General features: G+C 49.8%; 1 protein-coding gene across 3 annotated transcripts; it reads right to left on the bottom strand.

The window, feature by feature from the left end:
- Window positions 1-16,139: 16,139 nt before the first annotated feature.
- Window positions 16,140-24,138, bottom strand: OSR2 (odd-skipped related transciption factor 2). 3 transcript variants are annotated; one of them, XM_074986883.1, is made up of 4 exons: window positions 23,730-24,138; window positions 19,048-19,777; window positions 17,995-18,094; window positions 16,140-17,223 (listed from the first exon to the last, which is right to left on the bottom strand). In XM_074986883.1, exons 2-4 carry the CDS (start codon window positions 19,701-19,703, stop codon window positions 17,041-17,043), a joined length of 939 nt encoding a protein of 312 aa, XP_074842984.1. In that variant the 5' UTR covers window positions 19,704-19,777; window positions 23,730-24,138; the 3' UTR covers window positions 16,140-17,040. The 3 variants fall into 3 exon arrangements, with proteins under 3 accessions (XP_074842984.1, XP_074842985.1, XP_074842983.1); XM_074986884.1 differs by having other exon boundaries at window positions 16,141-17,141; window positions 23,726-24,138; XM_074986882.1 differs by having other exon boundaries at window positions 16,141-17,223; window positions 23,726-24,138.
- Between the last annotated feature and the right edge of the window lie 1,651 nt (window positions 24,139-25,789).

Consider the following 25,789-nt stretch of genomic DNA (forward strand, 5'->3'; position numbering starts at 1 on the left):
GGTGCCTAGCAAAAAATGGCAGTCACAAAATTATTTTGCTATCCTTTTTGTCAGGGTAAAAACATCAATCACTTTTCCCTCTAAATATTAAAATATCTCACATTACATTAAATTAAATTAAAACGTCTCAAAAACTACCTAAAATGTAAGAAAGTGCTCAGAAATACTCAGTAAAGAGGAAGCCACACTCCTAGTAAAGTATGGAGTACTGCTGAAGCATTGTAGGAGTCTCACAACAGTCTGTCATGTTAGGTAGAAGGCACCACTGCAGTGCCCTTGGATAGGTTTAGTCAATACAGTAGAAACCCGAGATACACACGCTTGAGTTGTGACTCTGAGTGGCAGGGAGCTGGCGCCTGGCTCTGGGCTGCCTGCCACTCAGGGGAGCCAGAAAACTGACCAGTGCAGCAGCACTGGTCAGTTTCCCAGCTCCTGTCAGGCTGCTGCTCCTGACGTGAGCAGTCCCCCTGCTCCTGTCCGGGACAGCAGCCTCCCCACTCTTGTGAGGGGCAGCGAGGGTGAGGGTGCTGCTCCTGACAGGAGCATTTTTACAGCTCCAGGCTCTTGGATGCCTGCCATTCACAGAAGATAGGAAACTGACCAGTGTTGCTGTGTTGGTCAGTTTCCTGGCTCCCTGAGTTATGCATAATTTGACTTAGGTGGGTTTGCACAAGAATGCAACCTCTGCATAAGTTGGGGGTCTACTGTATCTCCACACAGAGAACCAAATACTGAGTCTAATGCAATGTTTCCCAAACTTTAGACATTTGTATACCCCTTTTGGGACTTCAGCCTTATCAGCGTATCCACTCTCCCAGTGCTGTCCCAGGCCTTATCGCCTGATTTTCAGTAATTTATTTCCTCCAGTATACCCCTTGAAATCATATTATGTACCACAAGTGGTACGTTTAACACACTTTTGGAAACACTGGTCTAGTGCACAGCATGGATAAAGAGGGTGCGCTCTGGGGAAATCTACAGGACTTAGCAGAATGAGAGTCTCTTCCAGCCCACTTCTTCAGGCCACAGAGAAGCAATGGAGGGAAGTCATAGCTCCTTCAGGCTTCTGCCTTCCTATACAGGGAATACTAGTGATGGTTGACCAGAAAATACCTGTAAATCTTCTAAGACCCTCCTGGCCTGCCTGAGATTGCTTCCAAAATCCCTATGTGGCTTTAATATTCTGTCCCTGGTTCTTCTGCAGAATAGTGGGAATGGATCAGTTGTTCTACTATTAGTCAGGCCTTTGAGGCCCTGGGCAGAAAGGACACTGAAACTGAATTTGCTCCAGCCTTTACAAATGACATTTTAATCAGCTACAGGTAAACGATTTTGGCCAGTGGATAGGACAAAAATGAAAAGCCATGCTCTAGCCAGGAAAGAAGTACCCGCCTGGCCACAACTAGATCTGCCAGTATTTGAAGAGGCGTGATTTTAAGCTCATTTACACAGCTGCATAGCAGAGGCCTCAAAGAAGAGAAAGAAGCTTACAGTTTGATCTTCCTTGTGTTTGTGGATTTAAGCCAGATGCTTAACATTTTCTAATCCTTTTTATGTTTCATGTTTAATAGACTAGAATCTTCTCAAAAATATTTTTCCACATAAACAGTTTCATTTGGATTTTTTCATTAAATACTAAAGAGAATGATACACATACTACAGAACATTTAAGAAAATCCACCTGCCTGTCAGCCAACTTTTTAATAGCTACACTACTTTATCATCCCTATGCTCATATTAAAATGAAAAAGATACTGTAAGAACATCTCAAAACAAAAAAGCAGCCCAGTAGCACTTTAAAGACTAACAAAATAATGTATTAGGTGGTGAGCTTTCGTGGGATAGATCCACTTCTTTAGACCACAGCCATACCAGAACATATGGCTACAGTCTGAAGAAGCTGGTCTATCCCATGAAAGCTCACCACCTAATAAATTATTTTGTTAAAGTGCTACTGGACTGCTTTTTTGTTTTGATAGTATATAGACTAACACAGCTATCTCTCTGTAACTGTAAGAACTTCTGTTATCAGTATGAGATACAGAAAGAGGAACAAGAACCGAAAAGAAGAGGCATGTTGATAGGTAAACTATATACATCCAAATCTTGATATATTCCCTTAAACAAATACGGCAGTTACACATAAAATATTAATGAGATATTAAAACAATCTTAACCTGTAAAACTTAGCAAAATGGTAACCACCTAACAGAGATTCATCATCAGCAATCTCTCTCTTTTACATGGCATTTTTTTATTTTATTTTTCTTTAACCACAGTAGCTCCCTCCTTCTAGCTTCTCTGCAGCAGTAGACTGGACGAGGAAGATACATTGATAGGAAGAGAAAAATACAAGGCATGAATAAAAGAAATCTAGATCAGTGGTGAGGAATAACCTGATAACAAGTGCCAGTAGCTGGAGAATAAGGTGATTACAGACAAGTTAAGAGACAAGGGTGACAGCAGAAAAAGGATAGAGCTGCTAGAAAAAAGAATAATGAAAAGAGCATAGAGGTCAGGAAAGAGTCGGAGGCTGTCTACACTGGAAATGTTACAGAGACACAGCTGTGGTACCACTATAGTACAGGTTGAACCTCTCTAGTTTGGCACCCTCAGGACCTGAGCAGTGCTGAATGAGAGAAGTTGTCAGACTGTGGGAGGTCAGTATTGTCTAGCAGCCTTATCAACACTTCCACTGTTCATGGGCTCTTAAAAGACATGGGGGTAATTACAGCTAAATAACAGCACAGAACACTGAGACACAGAACTGGTTGCTGTAAATGAACTTTATGGACCACAGGAAACTTGGCCCACCCATAAGTGGTCGTCCAGCTAACTAAAATCAAGGTGGGTTATGGATGTTGCCAGACAAAAGAGTGCTGGATTAGAGAGGTTCAAACTGTACAAACACTGAGGCTACATCTACACTAGGACACTACATCAAAGTAGCCTATTTCGAAGTAGCAACACCAAAATAGGCTACTTCAATGCGCATCGTCCACACATCCTCCAGGGCTGGTGCCATCAACGTTCAACATCGAAGTAGCGACAGGGAATGTCAAAAGGAGCCGCCCTGGAAGGAAATGCAGAGCGTCCACACACACAAGCGCTCCCCGTTGAAATAAGGGATCAGGAAAGCCCGTGGACAGGGTCACAGGCTGGACTAGCCCTTCCAGGGCAACAGCATGCCGCTCCTTTAAAGGGCCTCTCCCAGACACACCCGGCCTGCACAGCACGAGGTCTGCAGAGCACTAGGCACACTCTCGCAGACCGATGCACAGCAGCTAAAGACCCCAGCACCAGCAGCAGCACCTGGAAGCCTTCCATGTAATCACCCAGGGAGCAAGCGCCCTGCTAGGTGCTACATGGGAGGCAACCCAGCAGCCCCTGGCAGGGGGGCCCTCCCAGGGGGCAGATGGGGATGCTCCTGACCACCGGGCTCCCCTTTTCCCCCAGCCCTCCAGGTGCTTCGCCGACTCTGGAGCTACCCCACCAGCTCCGAGTGGTGGCAGCAGCTGCTCATGGGGGAGTGGGACGATGACCAGTGGCTGCGGAACGTCCGCATGCGCCAGCAGACCTTCCTGGAGCTCTGCCAGTGGCTCACCCTGCACTGAGGCACTGGGCCACATGGATGTGGCGTGCCCTCCCAGGTGAGAGGAGGGTCGTAATAGCTGTCTGGAAGCTGGCCACTCCAGACAGCTACCGCTCCGTGGGACACCACTTCAGAGTGGGAAAGGCCACAGTCGGGGCTGTCGTCATGGAGGTAAGAAGGCCTGGGCACGCACCCACTGGAGCGGGGCACGGAGGGGGCCGGGTGTGGGGCTGGGGAGGAAGGGGTACTGGGGAGGGAGGGGCTGGGTGGGGGGGTACCTGTGGAGGTGCCTGGGAGGGGGTCCTGGGGCACCCTGCACACCCTCATGGGCACTTGTGTTCCCTCCCCACAGGTGGTCTGTGCGCTCAGTGCCATGCGGCTCCAGAGGGTCGTCCGAGTCAGGGGCCTGGACGCAGCCATCGCCGGATTTGCTGCCATGGGGTTCCCAAACTGCTTCGAGGCCCTGGATGGGACCCACATCCCCATTCATGCTCTGGACCACAGTGGGGGAAGATACATCAACCTCAGGGGCTACCACGCTGTGGTCCTGCAGGCCATGGTGGACAGCCAGGGCCACTTCCAGGATGTGTACGTGAGCTGGCCCGGCCGTACACACAGGACGTCTGCGTCTTCTGGGACTCGGGCATGTGCTGCCAGCTGGAGGCAGGGACCTACATCCCCCAGAGGGAGATCCCTCTGGAGGACACCACTGTGCCCCTCCGCCTCATGGCGGACGCAACCTACCCTCTCCAGCCCTGGCTCATGCGCCCGTACACTGGCTACCTCAATGCCAGCCAGGAGCAGTTCAATGCTTGACGGAACCACGCCTGCCAGGCGGTGGAGGGGACCTTCAGCTGCCTGAAGGGCCGCTGGCAGTGTCTCCTTGCCTGCCTGGACGTCAGCCTCCAGAACATCCCCCAGGTTGTGGGTACGTGCTGCACTCTCCACAACATTGTGGAGTGCAAGGGGGAGGCCTTAGTCCAGGGGTGGGCAGTTGACACCAGCACGGGCTTCCCCCAGCCAGCTGCCGCACCCAGGTGCCAGGCCCACTGTGAGGGGGTATGGGTCCGTGAGGCCCTGCAGGCCCATTTTGACCAGGGAGACCCCTGAGCACCTCCCTTCCCTTCCCTGGAGGGCCCCCCCCACACCGCCCGCTCACCATCCCCGCAACAAGCACAAGTCTCAGGTTCTTTGGAAAATAAAACTGTGCATTATTGAAAACTGGTAACTATGTTGTGTTCACAACAAAAACTGCAACCAATATACAAAGGAGGACAACTATATACAAGGGGAACAACCATACACAAGGGGGACAACTAAAAACAAATGGGAGGCCAGCAAACGGCTCGGCCATCGGCCCATCAATCTGGGGTGGGTGTAGAGGGGCGTGACCCCCGGTGGGTACGGGTTGCAGCCCCCTCTTTGTCCGCGGTCCCCGGTGCAGCTGGCTGGGGGCCAGGAGGACTGGCAGGTAAGGCCGGGAAGCCTCCACCAGCCAGTCTTCAGCCCCAGTGGGCTCTGGTGCTGGAGGGCTGGTGGGTGGCGTGGCAGGTGGCGCAGCAGGTGGCATGGCAGGTAGGGCAGCAGTCAGCGAGGCAGGCAGTGAGGCAGGGGGTGAGGCAGGTGGGGTGGTGGGGGGGCATCGGGTGGAGCGGGGGGAGGGCGGCAGGGGGACAGTATGGTGCGGAAGCTGGTGACAGCCTCCCGGATTGACCTGGCTATGTCCCAGAATACCCCCATGAACTCCTGCCATGCCGCCCACTGTCAGGTGGACTCCACCCAGTCAAAGCGGAGCCTCTCCTCGGCCACCTCCGCCTGCCGCCAGAGAGCCGCCAGGAGCTGGGGGTCCACAGGGGCCATCCCCTGGGTCCGGCAGTGGTGTGCCCGTCCCACTGGCCTTGGGAGTGTTCCCAGGCACTGGCAGTGGCTGACCTTCGGCAGGCTCTTGGGGACCACAGAGGGTGTCTGGGTGCCTGGGGCCTTGGATGGTGCAGCTGGGGAGAGGGAGAGAGGGAGGGGACGGCTGTTAGTACTGTGCCCTGGCTCATGGCCCATTCCCCCTGCCCCCTCTTGGGTGCTGGGTCTCTGTTCCCGTTGGTGGGTGTGGTGTCCCTGTTGGCTGTCCCCATTGCATGGTCCCCTCGCCCCCGGGTTTAGGGCACAGTGCTGTCCATGGGTGTGGGTGCTGATGGGTGCTGATGGCCATGCCACCATCCTGGGACCATGCTGTGGCTGGGCAGTTGCGGGTTGGGGGTCCGCTGGGGGTGTGTGGGGCTCCCGGTCATGTCTGGTGCCCCCGCCCTGTGGCCCGGGGTGTGTGCCCTGTGGGTTACGTACCTGACAGTCCACTGCCGTGGTCAGGGAAACCCCAATGGGTGGATGCCTGGCTGGTGCTCCAGGAGGGGAGGTCTATTAGGAGACCCCCCTCCTCACTGCTGGACCCCTCCTCCACTGTCCTGAGGGGTGGCTCCTCGGGTGGGCCCTGGAGTGCGGGGCTGGCCTCTGGGCCACGGGGCTGGCCTCCGGTTCAGACTCTGGCACTAAGGCCTGCTGGGTCTTGTCGGCCATGGTGTCAAGCATGGCCGGGTGGGGAGGAGGTGTCCTGGGGGGATGGCCATGAACTCCCTGTAATTAGGGCAAGCGGCAGGGTGGCCCCAGAGCGGTTGGCCGATTCCTGGGCCCAGGTTTAACTCTGCCACAACTCCTTCACCTTGCTCTGGCCATGATCTGGCGTGCTGGCAGGGTGACCCCGGGTGGCCAGACCCTTGGCCAGTCAGACAAATGCTTCTGCGTTCTGCCACTTGCTTCCCATCACATGGAGCACCTCCTCCTCACCCCAGAGCCCCAGCAGATCTCGGAGCTCGGCCTCCGACCAGGAGGGGACCTGCCTCTTTGTGACCCCCGGTTGGCTGCTGGGGGTGCCTGGGTCCCCTTGGGGGGGGGGCCCTGGATGCGCTCTGGGGGCTGGCTGGCTGCCATGGGTGGTGGTTGGTGGTCTCTGGAGGGCGTGCAGGGCTAGCATGTGTGTCTGCTGCTTGCACGCTCTCAGCTTCCTGACGCAGGAAATCTGGGTCTGTGGTGCTTTAAAGGCTGCTGTGTGTGGGGATCATAGAGCTCCGCAGGGGCTGGATAGAGCATCTCAACCCCTCAGCTGATTGCCACCATGGAGGACCCCACTATTCCAAAGTAGCAGGGTGCGGATCATCTACACATGCCGTACTTCGACGTTGACTGTCGAAGTAGGGCGCTATTCCCATCTTCGGATAGGAACAGCAATTTTGACTTCTCGCCATCTGACGTTGATTTCAACGTTTAAATAGCACACGGCGTGTGTAGATGTGATGCATGCTATTTCAACGTTGTGCTGGCTACTTCGAAGTAGCCAGCTAACATAGACGCACCCTTATTACCATGACAGAAAGGGTTCTCTTTGTGCTGTTGTAAATCCATCTCTCCAAGAGGCAGTAGCTAGATCTACAGAAGAACTTTCCCTTCAACTTAGCACTGTCTACACCAGGCATTAGATAGGCTGAATTACATCTCTCAAACCTGTAGTCAACTTAAATTTTTAGTATAGACCTCTCATGAGTTGGCAGAATGAGGTCTGGAGCAAGGAAGGTTGAGATCATAGAATCATAGAATCATAGAACAGTAGGACTGGAAGGGACCTCGAGAGGCCATCGAGTCCAGCCCCCTGCCCTCATGGCAGGACCAAGCATTTTCGAGACCATCCCTGAAAGCCATCTATCTAACCTCTTCTTAAATAGCTCCAGTGATGGAGATTCTACCACCTCCCTTGGCAATTCGTTCCAGTGTTTGATCACCCTGACAGTTAGGAACTTTTTCCTAATGTCCAACCTGAACCTCCCCTGCTGCAATTTCAGTCCATTGCCTCTTGTTCTATCTTCAGAGGCAAGGAAGAACAAGTTCCCTCCCTCTGCCTTATGACACCCTTCTAAATACCTGAAAACTGCTATCATGTCCCCCCTCAATCTTCTCTTTTCCAAACTAAACAAGCCCAATTCTTTCAGCCTTTCTTCATAGGTCATGTTCTCTAGACCTTTGATCATTCTCGTTGCTCTCCTCTGGACCCTGTCCAATCTCTCCACATCCTTCCTGAACTGCGGTGCCCAGAACTGGACACAATACTCCAGCTGAGGCCTAACCAGCGCAGAGTAGAGCGGGAGAATGACTTCTCGTGTCTTGTTCACGACACACCTGTTAATGCATCCTAGAATCATGTTTGCCTTTTTTGCAACAGCATCACACTGTTGACTCATATTTAGCTTGTGGTCCACTATAACCCACAGATCCCTTTCTGCTGTACTCATTCCTAGGCAGTCCTTTCCCATTCTGTATGTGTGACACTGATTGTTCCTTCCTAAGTGGAGCACTTTGCATTTGTCCTTATTAAACTTCATCCTGTTTACCTCAGCCCATTTCTCCAGTTTATCCAGATCCTTTTGAATTATGACCCTATCCTCCAAAGAAGTTGCAACCCCTCCCAGCTTGGTATCATCTGCAAACTTAATAAGTGTACTTTCTATGTCAATATCTAAATCGTTAATGAAGATATTGACCAGAACCGGTCCTAAAACAGACCCCTGCGGAACCCCACTAGTTATACTTTTCCGGCAGGATTGAAAACCATTAATAACTACTCTCTGGGTACGGTTATCCAGCCAGTTGTTCACCCACCTTATAGTAGCCCCATCTAAGTTGTATTTGCATAGTTTATTGATAAGTATATTATGTGAGACCGTGTCAAATGCTTTACTGAAGTCTAGGTATACCACATCCACCATTTCTCCCTTATCCACAAGACTCGTTATTCTATCAAAGAAAGCTGTTAGATTGGTTTGACATGATCTGTTTTTAACAAAGCCATGCTGGCTGTTCCCTAGCACCTTACCACCTTCCAAATGCTTGCAGATGATTTCTTTAATTACCTGCTCCATTATCTTTCCAGGCACAGAAGTTAAGCTGACTGGCCTGTAGTTTCCCGGGTTATTCTTGTTCCCCTTTTTATAAATGGGTACTATATTTGCCCTTTTCCAGTCTTCTGGAATCTCTCCCATCTCCCACTATTTACCAAGCAGATGTGATGGATACGGAAAGGCAAGAGAGATGCAAGCAGAGTGAGGGATATGGAAAGGCAAGAGAGTGGCAGAGGGGAAAGATCTGGGGGAAAGTAAGCCTAAAATGGAAAATGTCTAAGGACTGGTCTGCACTAGAAAATTCACACACTTGAAAGAAGTAAAAGAAGTGGGTCTGTCCCAGGAAAGCTTATCACCTATTAAATTATTTTGTTAGTCTTTAAAGTGCTTTTTGACTGCTTTTGACAGTCTTTTGACTGCTTTTTTGTTTCGATAGAAGAGAGATTAACTTGGTTATTTCTCTGCCACTATTGAAGGAGGTAGTTAAGATGACCTCATATCAGGAAGGTGTTAATTCAGCCAGCCTTGCAATGATAAACAAAATGCCCACACTATTAATTAGTTCATTATTTATGTAAGAAAGAAGAGGGAGATACACAGTTCTTCACAATTTACTGAGGTGGTATTTCATTTTGCTGCCCCAAATGGGGTACATGTTTGGGAAATATCACCACTTATTATTTATCCCCAGTGAAAAAGGAGCCTTTCATCAGGAGCCTAGCCAAGCCTATGGGCATTTCAAAACTCCAGAGGGGGGTTCAAAGAGTCCAGTAGAGCTCATTGAGCGCACACAAACATATTTTGACCATCTGCACAATCCAGTGTGAGTGGTATCTTATTTTGGTAACTTAGGTAGACAAAGCTTATTTTGTGGATTGAGTTTGGAATAGGACAACCATTCCCCCCTTCCCCTTTTATCCCCTCAACATGACACTACAGTACTTATTTTCCACAACCTAATATCTTATTTTCAGGAAGGTGTTTTTTTTCCCCAGATATTCAGCCCAAGTTTTCCCATCCTTTCACACTATTATAGCTAGTAACCATCTAAAATACAGAAGGCACACACAAGAGGGAAATAAGAAAGGAGGAAACAGGCTGGACAAGTAAGAAAAGAAGTGATGGAGGTGGAGATTAGATGAAAAAAAAAACAGGGAGAAAGGGGATTTGGGGAACTTCAGTGGGTAACCAGAGCAAGCAGACATAACTGTTAACAACAGGACTCCAGAGGAACAAAAAACATGTATTATGTGTGAAAATATATGCAAATACCAAGGTTATCTATTATTATTATTTACATAGTGACAAATGTGGGTGGCATTTTATGAAGGTAATAAAAAGCATAAAACAGAACTTTACACATCTGTTAGCTAGCATTCTGGTAAACAAATTTAAAATTAAACAATGAGCCATTAAATGTTCTTTTATACAGTTTCAGCATATTTATTATTACCAAAGCAATAAATGCTATTATTACCAAAGTCCAGAAATGCTTTTCTTGTCAGAGTGCCACAGGCAGACTCATCAACAAGAGGGGTGGGCAAAAGGGGCAGTTGCCCTGGGGCCCAGTAAGTCAAAAGCTCCTTGGACTCCCAGCTGCTGCAATTACTACTGCAGAAACAGCAATGGTCAGAGCCCCTACCCCTTTAAATCACTGCTGGAGCATTCAGGGCAACAATAACGGCTAGATCAGGGGTGTGGGTAAACCCTCTGGGCAGCACTGAGGGCTGGCTGCCCCAACCCTGCCCCTTCCTCTAAAGGCTCCACCTCTTCTGGGAGCAGAGAGCCATCCCCACAACCCACACACACCTTACCTATGAGCCTGTCAATTCTGTTGGCCACCCTGACTACAAGACAGAGGAGTGTAGGGCAGCTGCATAGTTAAGCATGATCACAGAGAGGTACTTTAAAATATCTAAGATTATGACTACAGGCTTAAAAAAAAATCAAAGGAACAAGTAAATGTGCATCTTGCCTGGGCTCTTCACTTTAGTCAAGCAATCAGGGCAAGATTAGAAAGGCAAGGGCACAAAACAAGCTCAAACTAGCTAGAGATATAAAGTGTAAAAAGAAGACATGCCATAAATATATTAGACACAAGAGGAAGACCAAGGAGAGGGTAGGCCCACTGCTCAGTGAGGAGGGAGAAACAATATCAAGAAATCTGGAAATGGCAGATGTGCTTAATGACTTCTTTGTTGCGGTCTTTACCCAGAAGGCTGACAAAGGAATGCCTGGCTGTGTCTACACTAGCATTCCTCTTTTGAAAGAGGCATGCAAATGAGGGAAATCAAAAATGCAAATGAGGTGTAGAATTACATAGCTGACACCTCATTTGCACGTTCTTTTGAAAAGTCTTCTTTCAAAAGGAGAAAAGCGGTGTAGATGCGGCTCTTTGGAAAGTAAACCCCATCTTTGAAAGAACTCTTCTTCCTAAAAAAGAAATAGGAAGAAGAGTTCCTTCAAAAATGGGGTTTATTTTCAAAAGAGCTGAGTCTACACTGCTTTTCCTCTTTTGAAAGAAGCTATTTCAAAAGAAGAATATGCAAAAGAGGTGTCAGATATGTAAATCTGCACCTCATTTGCATTTTCAATTTGCCTCATTTGCATGCCTCTTTGGAAAGAGGAATGATAGTGTAGACATAGCCCCTAGCACAGTGAATGCTAGTTGGAAAGGGGTATGTTTAGGAGATAAAACAAAAAGAACAAGTTAAAAATTACTTAGAAAAGTTAGATGCCTGCAGGTCACCAGAGCCTTATGAAATGCCTCCTAGAATGCACAAGGAGCTGATAGAGGAGGTATCTGAGCTTTTAGCTATCATCTTTGAGAAGTCCTAGAAGTTGATAGGCATTCCAGAAGACTGGAAAAGGGCAACGAAGGGTCCTGTGGCACCTTATAGACGAACAGAAAAGTTTTGAGCATGAGCTTTCGTGAGCACAGACTCACTTCATCAGATGGAAAAGGGCAAATATAGTGCCCATCTACAAAAAGGGAAGTAAGAACAGCGCAGGAAACTACAGACTAGTCAGTTTAACTTCTGTGTCAGGAAAGATAACGGAGCAAGTAATTAAGGAATTCATCTGCAAATATCTGGAAGAAATTAAAGTAACAGGTAACAGACAGCATGTATTTATAAAGAACAAATCATATCAAACCAATATGATAGTTTTCTTTGATAGGATAACAAGTCTTCTGGATAAGGGGGGAAGCAGTAGATGTGCTATACCTAGACTTTAGTAAGGCATTTGATATGCTCTCACACGATCTTATCAATAAACTAGGCAAATACAATTTAGAGGGGTCTACTATAAGGTGGGTACATAACTGGCTGGATAGCCATTCTCAGAGATTAATTGTTCACAGTTCACAATCACGCTGGAAGGGAGTGGTGTTCTGCAGGGATCTGTTTTGGGACCAAGTCTATTCAATATCTTCAATGATTTAGGTACTAGCATAGAGAACACATTAAGTTTGCAGGTGATACCAACCTGGGAGGGGTTGCAACTCGTTTGGAGGATAAGGTCAGAATTCAAAATGATCTGGATAGAGTGGAGAAATTGTCTGAGGTAAATAGGATGAAGTTTAGTAAAGACAAATGCAAAGTACTCCACTTGGGAAGGAACAGTCAGCTTCTTACATACAGTGTGGGAAGTGCCTGTCTAGGAAGGAGTACTGCAGAAAGGTATTTAGGGGTCATAGTGGACCACAAGCTAAATATGAGTCAACAGTGTGATGCTGTTGCAAAAAACCAAACATGATTCTGGGATGCATTAACAGAAGGGTTGTGGGCAAGACACAAGAAGTCATTCTTCTGTGCCACTCAGCACTGATTAAGCCTCAGTTGGAGTATTGTGTCCAGTTCTGGGCACTACATTTCATGAAAGATGTGGAGAAATTGAAGAAGGTCCAAAGAAGAGCAACAAGAATGATTAAAGGTCTAGAGAACATGAGCTATAAGGGAAGATTGACAAGAACTGGGCTTGTTTAGTTTAGAAAAGAGAGGACTTAGGGGGGACATAAGAGTGACTTACAAGTACCTAAAAGAGGGTTGCAAGGAAGAGGAAGAAAAATTGTTCTCTTTGGCCTCTGAGGATAGGACAAGGAGCAATGGGCTTAAATTGCAGCAAGAGGGGTTTAAGTTGGACATTAGGAAAAGTTTCCTAACTATCAGTGTGGTAAAACACAGGAATAAATTGCCTACAGAGGTTGTGGAAGCTCCATCACTGGGTTTATTTAAGAGTAGGTTAGATAGACATCTATCATGGCTGGTCTACACGACACTTAGTCCTGCTGTGAGGGCAGGGGACTGAACTCTATGACCTTTCAGTGTCCCTTTCAGTTCTAGTGTTCCATGATTCTATGGGCTTGGCTACACTTGCCCCCAACTTCGAAGGGGGCATGGTAATCAGTGTGATGGGAGATTACTAATGAAGTGCTGCGGTGAATATGCAGCACTTCAGTTGGGCTAATTCTCCCCTGTGGCAACTTCAAAGTGTCAAACTTCGAAGTGCCAGCATTCGTGTAGCCACGGGAACTTCGAAGTGCCTGTGCTACTTCAAAGTACCTTTACTCCCCGGCTACATGCATGCCAACACTTCAAAGTTGCCACGGGGGAGAATTAGCCTAATGAAGTTCTGCATATTCACCCCGGCACTTCATTAGTAATCTCCCATCACCCTGATTACCATGCCCCCTTCGAAGCTGGGGGCAAGTGTAGACAAACCCTATGGCTGTGGCTACACTTGGCCAAAACTTCAAAATGGCCATGCAAATGGCCATTTCAAAGATTACTAATGAAGTGCTGAATTGAATATTCAGCGCTTCATTAGCATTAGGACGCTTCCGGCCACGGCACTTCGAAAGCACCACTTTCAAAAGCGCGCGGCTCGGCGCAGCTACACGGGGGTCCTTTTCAAAAGGACCCCGCTCCTTTCGAAATCCCTTTATTCCCCTCCTCTGACAGGAATAATGGGATTTCGAAAGGAGTGGGGTCCTTTCAAAAAGGACCCCAGTGTAGCCGCAATGAGCCATGCGCTTTCAAAAGCGGCGCTTTCAAAGTGCTGCGGCCGGAAGCGTCCTAATGCTAATGAAGCGCTGAATGTTCAATTCAGCACTTCATTAGTAATCTTCAAAATGGCCATTTGCATGGCCATTTCAAAGTTTTGGCCAAGTGTGGCCACAGCCTATGAGTAGTGCGTTTGTTGAAGCACTGAGAAGACAAAGTGATCAGATGTGTCTCTATTCGGAGTGCAAAGATTATTGACATCTGTTGCCTCTTGTTCTACACTTAAACTGTAAGGTCATTGAGGCAGTGATCATATTTTGTTCTGTTTGTACATTTCTGCAGTAATATTACTAAATAATATTAAAAAATTGTACATTCCCTCTTGATTTGATTAGCTGAAGAGAGATGTTACAGAAATTGCAACTAGAGCCCAACACCAGCAAGATTGCATGGGCCAAATTCACCCTGGGATGCTTCCATTTGAATGGCATTCCCGCAGGGATTTGGCCAACTGTGTGCATTTGGGACTGTAAATAAGGAGACAAACTCTAGAGTTTAGGGAACAAATACTGAGGCTATGGCCACACTTGGCCAAAATTTTGAAATGGCCATGCTAATGGTCAAATCAGAGGATACTAATGAGACACTGAAATGAATATTCAGTGCCTCATTAGCATGCTGTTGGCCGCGGCTCTTCAAAAGTGCCGCTTTCAATTGTGCATGGCTCGGCTACATGGGAGTCCTTTTGGAAAGGACCCCACACATTTCAAAATACCCTTATTCCTATCAGCTCACAGGAATAAGAGGATTTCGAAGGCTGAGGGGTCCTTTCCAAAAGGACCCGTGTAGCCGAGCCATGCATGATATAAACTGGCACTTTTGAAGTACCGTAGCCAGCAGTATGCTAATGAGGTGCTGAATATTCATTTCAGCATCTCATTAGTATCCTCCGATTTGGCCATTAGCATGGCCATTTTGAAATTTTGACCAAGTGTGGCAATAGCCTGAGAAAGCGAGAAGGCAGAAGGAGATTTGGAGATAGGTAGGTAATACTTTATGGGGATGGGAACACAGTGGAAGTTGAAGAAACTGTCTAGGGCTATGTCTACACTTGCATTCCTCTTTCGCAAGAGGAATGCAAATTAGGGAAAGTGAAAATGGAAATGAGGCACTGATTTATATAGCTCATGCTTCATTTGCATAATCTCGTTTTGGAAAAGATTCTTTTGAAAGAAAGAAAGAAAGAAAGGTGTACATGGGACTCTTTTGAAAATAAACTCCATCTTCAAAAGAGGCCTTCTTCCTGAAACAAAATAGAGCAGGGAGGAGGGGAAAGAAGAAGGGGGGGTGAGACCCCAGAGTGGGGGGAGGAGAAGGAGACGGGGGGGTGAGACCCCAGAGCGAGGGGAGGGGAAGGAGACGGGGGGTGAGACCCCAGAGCGGGGGGAGGGGAAGGAGAGAGGGGGGTGAGACCCCAGAGCGGGGGGAGGGGAAGGAGACGGGGGGGTGAGACCCCAGAGCGGGGGGAGGGGAACACCTTCCTCCCAGAGCTGGAGCCCAGGAGCCGGGGCCGGGCTTCTTTCCGGCTGCCCCGAGCGCCGGGCAGGCAGTGGGCCGGGTGCCGCCGGCCGTGACTCGCTCACCGGGCTCGCGCCTCAGCGAGCGAGCGAGCGGGAAGAGGCGCCCAAGGCGCTGTTAGTGGGAAGCAGGGGGCGGGGCCGGGACGTCGCGCCCCTCCCCCCGCCGCGGGCTGTGTTGCTCTCGCCCTCCCGCCTCCTCGGCGACTCTGGGCAGCCCCCGGCGGCTGCGCATGGGCCTTAAGGGCGCCCCCGGGAGCAGGGCCGCGTGGGATAAGGCGGGTCCCGGCGTGAGGGGCTGAGCGGGGGCCAGCCCGGCAGTGACGTGCGAGGGGCTGAGGAGCGAGTCGGGGGCAGGGCTGTGCCCTCGTGGCGGTGCCCGCTCTGCTGTCCGCCTGCCTGCGTGCGTGCGTGCGGCCGCCCTCGGGAGCCCTGCCCGGCCGGGCGCATTACCACCAGCGCCGCTCGGGGAGGAAAGGCGGCCTCGCCTGCCGCCGCCGCCAGCCCGGCCTGGCCCGGCCCGCCCTTCGGCGGGGCAGAAACTGAAGTGACAGAAGTGACGTCCCTCCGCGCTGCGGCCATCACCCCCCCCCCCCCGCCCCGCCAGGCCGCTTGGGGCGGCAGGTCGTCGTGCCCCACGCTGTCTCGAAAGTCTGTCGAAAGATGGCCTTTTGGAGGCGGGGAGGGGCTGCCTGGAGCGTCCAGTGGGGCCGGGACCCCGCTAAGGGCAGCTGCAGGGTGGCTGGGAGAGCGGCTGCTCTGGGCAGGGGGTTATCTCTGTTAATGATTCTGCCGGCCTTTGAAACATCCTCTTTCTTAACTAGGTACGAGTCACAGGTCTGACGGCTTTTATTGGCGATTGCTGCCAGCGCCTGCAACTTCTCCGGCTTTGCACGGCTGAGCCCTGATAACGCGGCCATTCAGCAGATCGTTAGAACTGATAGGGATGTCCACGGAGGGGGTTCAACGCTGCAGAGACTTACAATGATCCTTCCCATGGGTGACGGGATCCAATGGGGTTTTATTTATGTCCCGCTGTTTGTTTTCAGCGCTATCAGAAAAGAATCGTCTTCTGCAGTATAAAGTCCCTGTCTACGCTAGTGAATTGCCAATGTTCAAAGTCTACGAGCAGGAGACTATCTCATGCAATCTTTGGAAAAGAGATGACTTTTACAAGAGAAGGGCTGATTGCAAATAAGTTACTAATAAGCCACTGTGGTTTACGGATTGTTGTATACATTATTTCCCAGGCACCGTTTATTTGCAGCTATTTCTTTTTAAAATGTCGTTCATTCGATAAAAAAAAATACAAAAGCTAATACTTAATGTAGACATTCAAGCTGTTAAGCAATAGAGTTGTAAATACGGGCACTTCCATTTTATTTTACAATAGATAACACAAAAGCAGCAGTCATAAAAGCGAAAACAAGAACACTTTTCCAAAACGTGACAATACAACTGCCCAGCTGGGGAAATTTATTCAGTATAAGTTACTATTGCAGCTGACACACCAGAAGAACAAAATATTTAGGAAAGTAATAGGACATAGCAGGAGATATTTGGTGGGGAAAGGGAGATTTCTTTTGAAATACACCTTTACAGTAAAAGATACTTCGACTCCCAGACTTGTTATCAATGTGCATCCAACAGGACAATTAAAAAAAAAAAACCAAACCAAACAAACCACATTCTGTACAGAGCTCTAAAATGAGCTGCGAATATTTACAAGACACGAAGATATGCTTTGTGTGGATAGGAGTGGGGCCCGATCCTGCAGTCCACAACTCCCCAAGGGAGCTTTGCTGACGTATGGTATGCAGGCTCGACCCAAGTGTGCGTGCGTGTGTGTGTGTAGCTTTCTACAATTAAGTCCTTGGGCAAAATTAGCAACTTGGAGCTGCAGAGGCAGGTGCAGGTCCTTGGCTGCTCTAGAAGTCCTGCCGCGGGGTATGAGTTAGACTGTGCCGCCGCAGATCACAGTTTCTCCTGAACACTTTGCCGCACTGCTCACAGTTGTAGGGCTTGATGTCTGTATGGGTAAGAAGGTGAGTTTTCAGATTACTTCTTTGATTAAATGTTCTTCCACATGTGGGGCATTTGTGTGGAGATTCCTGTTCAGATTTGAAGCAAGCAAAGGATTAATCCTTTACAAACTACGTCAACTTATTAATTTATTAATTTTTGTTATTAAATAGCTTAACATGGAGTTTAGGGAATCTACTTAAATAAACCTGTCTCTTAATCTCAACAGATACAAGATCCTGCCACTTCTAACTGTTTGGAAATATCCTGCCTGTCATGGTTTATTCTCAGCTCATCCCATTCCATGCCTCTGGAATCTACAGACAAAAAAAAATGCAGTGCAATTCTTCAATTTCAAGGCACCGAGCCATCTCTGTGAGTAAAGCTGAGCTTTACTCCAGACACTTAAACCATTACAGACGTATACAATGCATTGGGGTGCAGCCAAGTGCCAATTAACCTTTCCCCTACAGTACTTACCTTTATTTTTGACAAATATAAAATATTGAAATGCATTTAATAAGATTTAACAAAGACCATTTATAAGTACCCACATTCACAAGCTATTTGTGTAAATTACATCCTCAGTTGACTATTATATATTAAAATACACTGAATAAACATGTTAAATACCCTAAATAGATAAGTGTCTTCATCAAGAAAATAAAAGCATAGGGCCATATCCTGTTATTAAGCAGACTGCTTTAAAAACTAATTGCAAAATATGGCTCATTTTTTCAGGTGAATAACCACATTCAGAAATGTATCAGCCTTACATACTATTTAAGGGTTTGTACAAAATAAACAGGGTAAGAACAAGAACGGTATGATGATAACAGATGATTTGAAGCTAAACTTACCTGCATATGTAAAGTTTTATGAACTGCGAGAGTTCTGGATTGGCAGAATCCTTTCCCACATTCCTGACATTTGAAAGGTTTTTCTTTGGAATGGATATATCTGCAAGTCAATACAAGGGTTTGAATCAATGGCTGTGGACAAACTCAAAAGTCACAAGAAGCCTCTAGGGATTTTTTAATCTAGAAATATTTTTGGGAGGGGGAGAGGGAAATCCAGACTCTTTATTTATAATTTTTTATTTTTTGTTTTGTAATTCTAGGTATGATTAACTTCCTTTATCAGTTCAAAACATTTACAACAATTCCTATCAACACTAGGTTGCCCTCTCTGGTGACAGAATAAACTGCATAATGGAAGAATCTATTTCACAGACTGGTCCTGATTCTGCTCGATGGGGAATTTGCCATTAAATGTCATTGTGAGCAGAATCGGGCATACCTGCTACTTTTATTTCATGTTGGTCCAAGTGCTACTCATTTTCTGGGATTCCCAACCGAAATAAAGGGGGTTGAGAATTGTCTCTGTACATGCAACTCTTAAAATCAAATTGTAAATAAGCTTCTTGCCCAACTATCAGAAATGTGGAATATTTGTTTCTGTTGAAAGCATCGCCTCCAAATACAATTAGACATCCAACCCACAAAAAGCACTTATTTATTTCTAAACACCCCTAGAGAAACAGCTGTAAAGTCATTTGGCTTGCTACTACTTCCTTGATGGCGCAGTGAAAATGCCTCAACACCACCACAACTCCACAGCTAATGTGAATCTCATTGGAAAGTATAAGGAAAGTGGGCATTTTTCTTCAATTCACAGCCACCCAGGATCAATGGGGCCATGAGTTTTGCTTGGCAGCAGATTGCCCACATGCTGCCAGCTTGGGGTGAAATCCTTTTGTGCGGTGATCTGAACCTGGCCGTGCCCGTGCAACCTTTGAAGTAAACAACTGGAAATGTTTCAAAGCATTCCTGATGTGAGGTCTAGAGGGAGGAAGAGCGGCTGCCTTTCCCTGGGGGTGGAGAAGGCGGCTGGCCTGCGGCTGCCTCCCTCACCTGTGGTCTCGGAGGTGGTCCTGTCTCCGGAAGGCCTTGTGACAGATGTCGCAGGTGTAGGGACGCTCGTCTGTGTGGGTTCTCTCGTGAATGAGCAGGTTGTAGGATTTGGTAAAGTGTCTGCCGCAGAACTTGCAGATAAACTCTTTTTTCGTTTTGGAAGGTAACCTGCCCCTGGAGGGCTTTCTGTCCGGAGACAGTTTGCTGATCCCTGAGATGGGACTTCCAAGTCCTGTGTTCAGCTTGGCCAGATCTGCAATCTTTGGGGGGTCCTCCTGCGTGGCGGCCACAGCCAGATTGGCAAAATCAAACCTGGGCCTGTCTTTGTGTAAGGCTGGGATGACGTGGGCGATGGCCCCTTGCTTTGGGTGAAAGAGGTGGGTGGCGAAAGGCAGGGCTGGGAAAGAGAATCTGGCATCCATCAGGCCCTGAGCTGCGGCCATCTCCGTGATGGTAGACCTGGTGATCTCGTGCACATTGGGATAGCCCAATGTCCAATGGTTCATATGCATGGTCTGCACCGCGCTGAGTCCATAGAGCCCTTGCAGGTGGTCCACGGCTGCGGGGAAGGTGTTCACAGCCTGCAGGAAGGAGTAGTTGGTGAGCTGCAGTGAAGGGTGGAGCGGGATCGGAGCCGGAAGAGCCTTGCTGCCCATCTTCCCAGACCGAGGTAAGCCGAGCCCTTTACCTGTCCTCGGGCCTTCTGACCTCCCGACCGCCGCAGAAAACCCTGTAGGAAAGGGAGAGAGAAAGAGGTGGTTGACTGAGCAGCCTGCTCCCCGCTGACCCGAGTCAAGCAAGCGTTCCGGGCCGGAGGGGGGGGGTTGTGGTGTGGTGTGGTGCAGAGAGTGTCTGCTCGCACAGGTCCCAGAGACCGGGAAACGAAACACCACTTGCGGGAGGAGCTTTCCGGCACAGAGCCTCCGGCTCAATTCGCTCCCACCCGCCGATGAAAGGCACCACTCGGCAACGCCTAGCAGGCTTGCGGGGCGAGCTGCGACCCCCCACGCGCGCAGCGTTGCACTGGTTTGTCTTCCACCACCCGCCCCTTCGCCCCCCTAAAAACACCCCCAGCCTCGACTCCCACCAAGGAGACAAGTGGTTCTCGCCGCCCCGCTCCCTCCGCAACGAGCTCATCTCCCCAAGCCGCTTCTTCCCAGCTCCGCAGGCGGCTGGATCCCCCGGGGGCTTTCACCTCCGAGGCCTGCTGGGGAGCTGGCCGGAGGATGTGCGCAAACGCCCTGTCTCCCTCCTCGGGCCCGGGGAGGCTGCCGGGCTGGAGGCCGGGGCCGACGCGCAGCCTCGGTTACTCTAACTCGCGGGCTTATTTGTCTTCCTTCAACAACAACTCATTTGTCAAGATAACCGAGGAGAGAAACGCAGCACGTTCCCCGCGCGGCGGGCTCGGAGCGCTTCCACTGGGCGCTCAGATCCTTTCCAGCTGGCGGGAGCCACGCCACCCCGGCAGGGCTCCGGGCGAGCAACGCCATCTGCGGAGAGCAAAGGTGCTCGGGCCCGCAGGCCGCTGGGGCCCTGTTCACTTCGCGGGGAGGAATCCCCCGCCGCCCCCCTCCCGGCCCGGCTGCTCCCAGCCACAGCTCGCCGCGATGTGTTTCTGCTCTTGAAACCTCCCGCGCTGAATGGCGCCCGGGGCAACAGCCAGGAGAGCTGCAAACGCGTGAACAGGTCCATTTCCCTGGCTCCCAGCGCTGCGCCACCAGGGCCCGCCGCTGCAGGGCGGACCGGGCCCTGGGTGAGGCTGCAAGCGCCTTGGCACCGCGGGCTTCCGGCCGCAGCTGACCCCCGCAGGGGCAGCTCGCTTCTCCATTAGTATCATCACTAACCCCCCGCACAAAAGCGTCCGCGGACGCTGCACTGGAGGCTTCCTGGGGTGTCCTTCTGGGCGGCGGGGCGGCCTGGTGGCTCTGCTGGGTGGGTTTAGTCCTTATCGCGGAAGAGGTGTGGGGCCACCTTGCCCCTGGGCTTCTGAGCCCCGCTTTGTTGGCTACGTCCCGACCCCCCTTTAAAGGGACAGGGGAAAATGGGGTGGGGTGAGGTTACCCCCCAAGGCACCTGGCCACAGCAGCCTCCTGCCTGCTAGGCCTTCCACCCGCACGCAGGGCGGTGCGTCCCGCGTGGGGCTGCCCCGGCAGCTCGCCCTTTCGGCCCTAGAGCCCCGGGCCGGGTGGGTGGCGCCGCGGAGGGACCTGGGTGCTGCTTTCCCGCTGGGCCTGTCCCGCCAGCAGCGGCCGTCCGCTCCCACGGTGTTTATTCGCTCTCCTTCGCTTTGGATCCGTTGCCTAAGAGCATGACCGGGGGGCGGGCGCTCCTCGGCTGCCCTGGGAAAGGCAGCGCAGCCCGCCTCGGCCCTGCCCTGCCTTGCCGGGGGCTTGCTCAGCCAAGGAGCCCCTCCTGAGCCGCGGCGTGCGCGCTGGCAGCGCAGGGCGGGAGCTAATGCGGGGCGTGTGACAGTCAGAGGGTCTCGCTCAGCCCGGTCTACCGAAACCGCAAACTCAACTTGCCCACCTCTCCTGGTAGCCCCGGCTCAGGCCGCAGCTCTGCCCGCCCGCGGCGGGCCAGCCCGCGGGGAGGAAGGCGCAGCGGCGCAGCAAACGCGAGGCTGTGTCGCTCGCTTCGTTCCCTTTCCTGGCGCGGCTACGTTCCCATCAGATTCACACTGGGGGCTTCGTTTTTCCCCAGACCCCTACAAGCGGCGTGGCTATCCCGCACCAGCGCAATGAAATCCAGCCCTGTGTATGGAACCGCCTGCAAGCCGCAGGCCGGCTGCGCGGTAGAGCGGCCCCGGATCTGGGGGGGTGGAAATTGTGACTTGCAATTGTCAACCGTGTGCAATACTCCGCTCTCCAAGATCAAGCGCATGTTCTCCACGCGTTCATTGGGCGCAACGTTCCTCCCCTCTCGGCCCAGAGCCTCAACAGCACCGGGGCCGGAATAAAACCGATCCACTGCCCGCAGGGAGGCACGCCACGCGTGGGTCCGAATGGCACCTCGCTTCCTCTCCGAGGCGGAAAGCGGCGCGCTCCCTTCTGCTCCCGAACACGCTTCGGAATGTAACTTGCAAACTGGCCTGCTTGGAATTGGAGCTCGGGCATTTCATGTTAACATAAGTACCAGCCATTCGCGTGGTCGTGTTTATTCTTACCCTGCCACGTAGGAATTTCTTGTAGTCGCTTTTATTATTTACTATGAAACCCGGAAGACGGAAGGCACTTGGGATTTTTTAAACGATACAAATGTAAGAGTTTTAAAAGACTTGCTAAGACCCGGACGGCTGTAAAGCATCACCTCTGCTCCTTTCCGTCCCAATACACCGCAGGAATGTCTTTTTAAGTCAGAAGATTAAGACCTGTTTTCTGCGCTGCCAGTACGACTGCTCACGGGTTAACTTCGGCTCACTGAACCGATCGTTTCAAAACGATCGGCCAGAAAAGTTACCAAACGGAGCTAGAGAAGTTCAGTGAGTTTTACCTTAATTTTTAATAGGGTTTCCGCTATTGTACGTGATCCAGTTAAGATGCCGAAGAATCGCACCCCAATGGGATTCTGCAAAGGGCATTATTCAGCGCTGTTCCCTCTATTGGAGAGAACGTTTTAAAAACTAACCGGGCATCCTGCGAAGTGGACCACAAGGAACAGGCTGTCATTTGTACTTGACTCACTCTTATTACGGCCCCCGGGCGGGCGCGCACGCAGGAGCAGAAAGTGAAGCGGCGTGTGCTTCCCTTCCCTTTACTCTGCTTGCAATAAGGTGTGAAAAAACGGACGTTATTTGGTCTGCGGCACTTCCCTTTCCCTTTCCATTCCAAGTGCTTAATTAAATTAAGGCTGGGGTCTGCATACGGGTCTCTCTTTATCGGCTTGCTTAGTTTTGACCTACTCCTCGCCAGCGCTGACTTTCCTTCTCCTGCGATGGCAGTCTGTTAACAAGAGAAAGCGGCTGTCTGATGATCCGCACCAGATTGCTTTTGTTCCCTGCTCACAGGTTGGCTGCGGTGATGTTTCGCTCCCATAACCGGGCGCTTTTTAGCGTGAGGAGAAAGCCCCACCACGTCTACCTAACCCTCCCCATTTAACAGCCGCTGGCATTTATTGGCGCAATCCCACCACACTGCGCGACTCAACCGGTACATGCACGGATCTCGCCTTGGGCAGGGTTTATTTAACATTAAAGGCCCAGTCCGGAATTTCTCGACAAACCCAAAGTTCTCCGGGAGAGGCCAGACAGAACACCCGGTTCTGCGATGAGCTACCGGGGGAAGCGGAGTGCAGAAAAACCCAGCTGCCGAGCTCTGCCTGGGACCGCAGAGATTCAAACTGAAAGTAAACCTCGGACTGCTGCTCTCGCCTCGGGAAGCGCGTAGCTGCGAGAAAGCAGTTTGACAAATATCTCCGCGCTTAGCTTGTGCAGACTGGAGGACAGGCAGGAGCGAGCTCTGCTGCTGATTGACGTTTCTAATCGGTCTCCGACTACTCGGTAAACACGGACCCCTTCTCGGCGGCTGGAGCTACGCTGCAGTGCAATTGTCTTTGTTCCAAACTACAGAATCGCGTGTTATACCTAGGGACGCCGTCCTCGGTGTCTCTTTCCCAGGGCCCGGGTCTATGCTTACTTTCTCCCGGCAGCTACGTGGTAGTAACAGAGGTGCGAGTGACTTACCTACCCCAGTGAGCTTCTTCTCCCACAGGGCCTCTTGCTACAAAGTTCAAGAAGCGATCCTAGGATCTTGGCAGCGTCATTAGATCCACACCGAGCCGGAGGAAAGCCCCCCCAGGAGGGCTCAGCAAAGCTGAGTCCCAGAAGCTTTCAGCATGTTGTGGCGGCGGACGAGGAAGGGAAGGGGTAGAAATGGCTCAGGGGCTTCTCCTGGTCTCTGAGACTCGTGCTGCGGACGCGTGTAAAGTCCTGGCTCGCTTGGGTGATTGTGTAGAGCCCTTTCTCCTGACCGCTCTCCCTCGCCTTCTCCTTATGCCTCTCGCTTTCCACTCTTGCGAAGTTTGGTACAAGTCTGAGTCTCCCCCTCCCAGGTCCATCACATTTCAGCAGTAAGTGGCGTGGAGCGCTGTCCCCGCCCGCTGTCCCACCCCAAGCCGCACACATTCGAACATTCACTGCTTTAGTATTCTGACCCCGCCCAACATGGAACGTACAGAGGGTTGTAAAGTTCCGAGCCCTCCCTCGGCTCCGCCTCTCTTCCCTTGTCACTGTACTGTTTACTTTTGTTTGGATAGCAACAGAGCTGTTAAGGGGCAGTGCTCTCCTATTTCTTTTCACGTTACCTAAGGTGACTTTTTCCTTTGAGAAAACTCTACTCTTTCATAAAACAACATCTCTGCATCTACGCTTCTGTCCCTGCCTGCATCAGCTGCAGGGACTTCTGTGCTGCCCCAAATCCCCGGATATAGAGTTGCTTGGAGCAATTTGTGAGAGCTTGTCCAGATTGCTAAAATCCACTTTACATTCTTACCACACGCTGTTCAATCCTTGAAACCCCCACATTTGTTCTGCTCAGGGGGCAGGTATCTTAGTGTTTGCAGTGACACTCTGCAAGCCTGCCCTTGTGTATTTTCTATCAGAGATACTTTATTTAATATAACGTTATTTTCTCTACATACGGCTGACATTTTCCAAACGCATCTGGTTTAGTTGTCCATGCTTTCGAAGGGATTTGTATGGACAGCTGACCAGTGCAGGTAGCTTCCAGTGAGTACAGTTTTATCGAAGGAAATTCTATCATTCTGTAAAAATTCCAAGACGTCATTTAAACCTGCATCAGGTTCTCTAATGCATCTTCTATTTTCTGTGAGTGAATCCAGATTTAGAGGTATTTGTTATGTATATGCCGATATACACACCTGAGATAAATTGGTGGCTTCGATAGAAAATTGTGAGCATTAGGGTGGAGGTACTTTTAAATGTAAACCAAATAACGAACCATGTAGTCTTTATTTTCAGTCCTTTGGTTGATTTACGTCATTATATTCCAGACGATTTTTTTTATATACAGGCTGATTTTTTACTTAATATTTGTATTTTAGATATATTTTGATGAAACATGTCTTCGGGAGATGTGAGTTGATCATCGACCTGAAGAACTGAAAGCAGGGGGTCAAAGACGAACAGCAACGTGTAATAGGAACAAAAAAGCACACCGCGAAATTACATTTAAAAACGTATTGTAATAATGTTCAAGGTTAATTCATTCCCGCAAAAGAAAAGGGAAAACGATAAAGAGTTCGTGGGAACCATTTTATTGTATTTTATTTTTTATGTATTACTTTTGAAAGTAACCTAAACGGAAACAAAGTAGGCATATAAATGCCAGAAAGGGACGCTTTAATATATTGCATATTAATAAGGGTAAAGCACAAAAGCCAGTTTACAATAACATATATATAGCCTTTATTTTTGATGAATTATCAACATAATTGGTTCTAAACTGTTATTTATAAAACGCAATTTAACTCCGTTCTGTTAGTTTAAATAGTATATGATCTTCATGAGACAGGAAATAAGAACATGGTTTAACATTAAATATTTTGGAAGTATGAGCGACAGTGAAATTAGCCACTACACTGTTGAAACGATCGATATGAGTCCTTCGTGACAGTACAAGCGTTTTGTGGGTGTATCGAAGTGCATAGACACTAAATTTTGATTGTACACGTTTTAGAAAGCGGAGACTATTGCCAAGTTGAAAGGAGCTGTTTTTAACGTCGCGGT

The sequence above is a fragment of the Carettochelys insculpta genome, chromosome 2, assembly GCF_033958435.1.
Source record: "Carettochelys insculpta isolate YL-2023 chromosome 2, ASM3395843v1, whole genome shotgun sequence".
In the NCBI taxonomy this organism is placed as follows: domain Eukaryota; kingdom Metazoa; phylum Chordata; order Testudines; family Carettochelyidae; genus Carettochelys; species Carettochelys insculpta.

What these genes read in the sequence shown, in the direction of transcription:
- OSR2 (XM_074986883.1), bottom strand. Translation starts at nt 19,703, where the DNA reads ATGGGCAGCAAGGCTCTTCCGGCTCCGATCCCGCTCCACCCTTCACTG. An exon ending in GACCACCTCCGAGACCACAG is followed by an intron (nt 18,095 to 19,047) that starts GTGAGGGAGGCA and finishes ATTGACTTGCAG; the next exon opens with ATATATCCATTCCAAAGAAA. An exon ending in ATAAAACTTTACATATGCAG is followed by an intron (nt 17,224 to 17,994) that starts GTAAGTTTAGCT and finishes AAATCTGAACAG; the next exon opens with GAATCTCCACACAAATGCCC.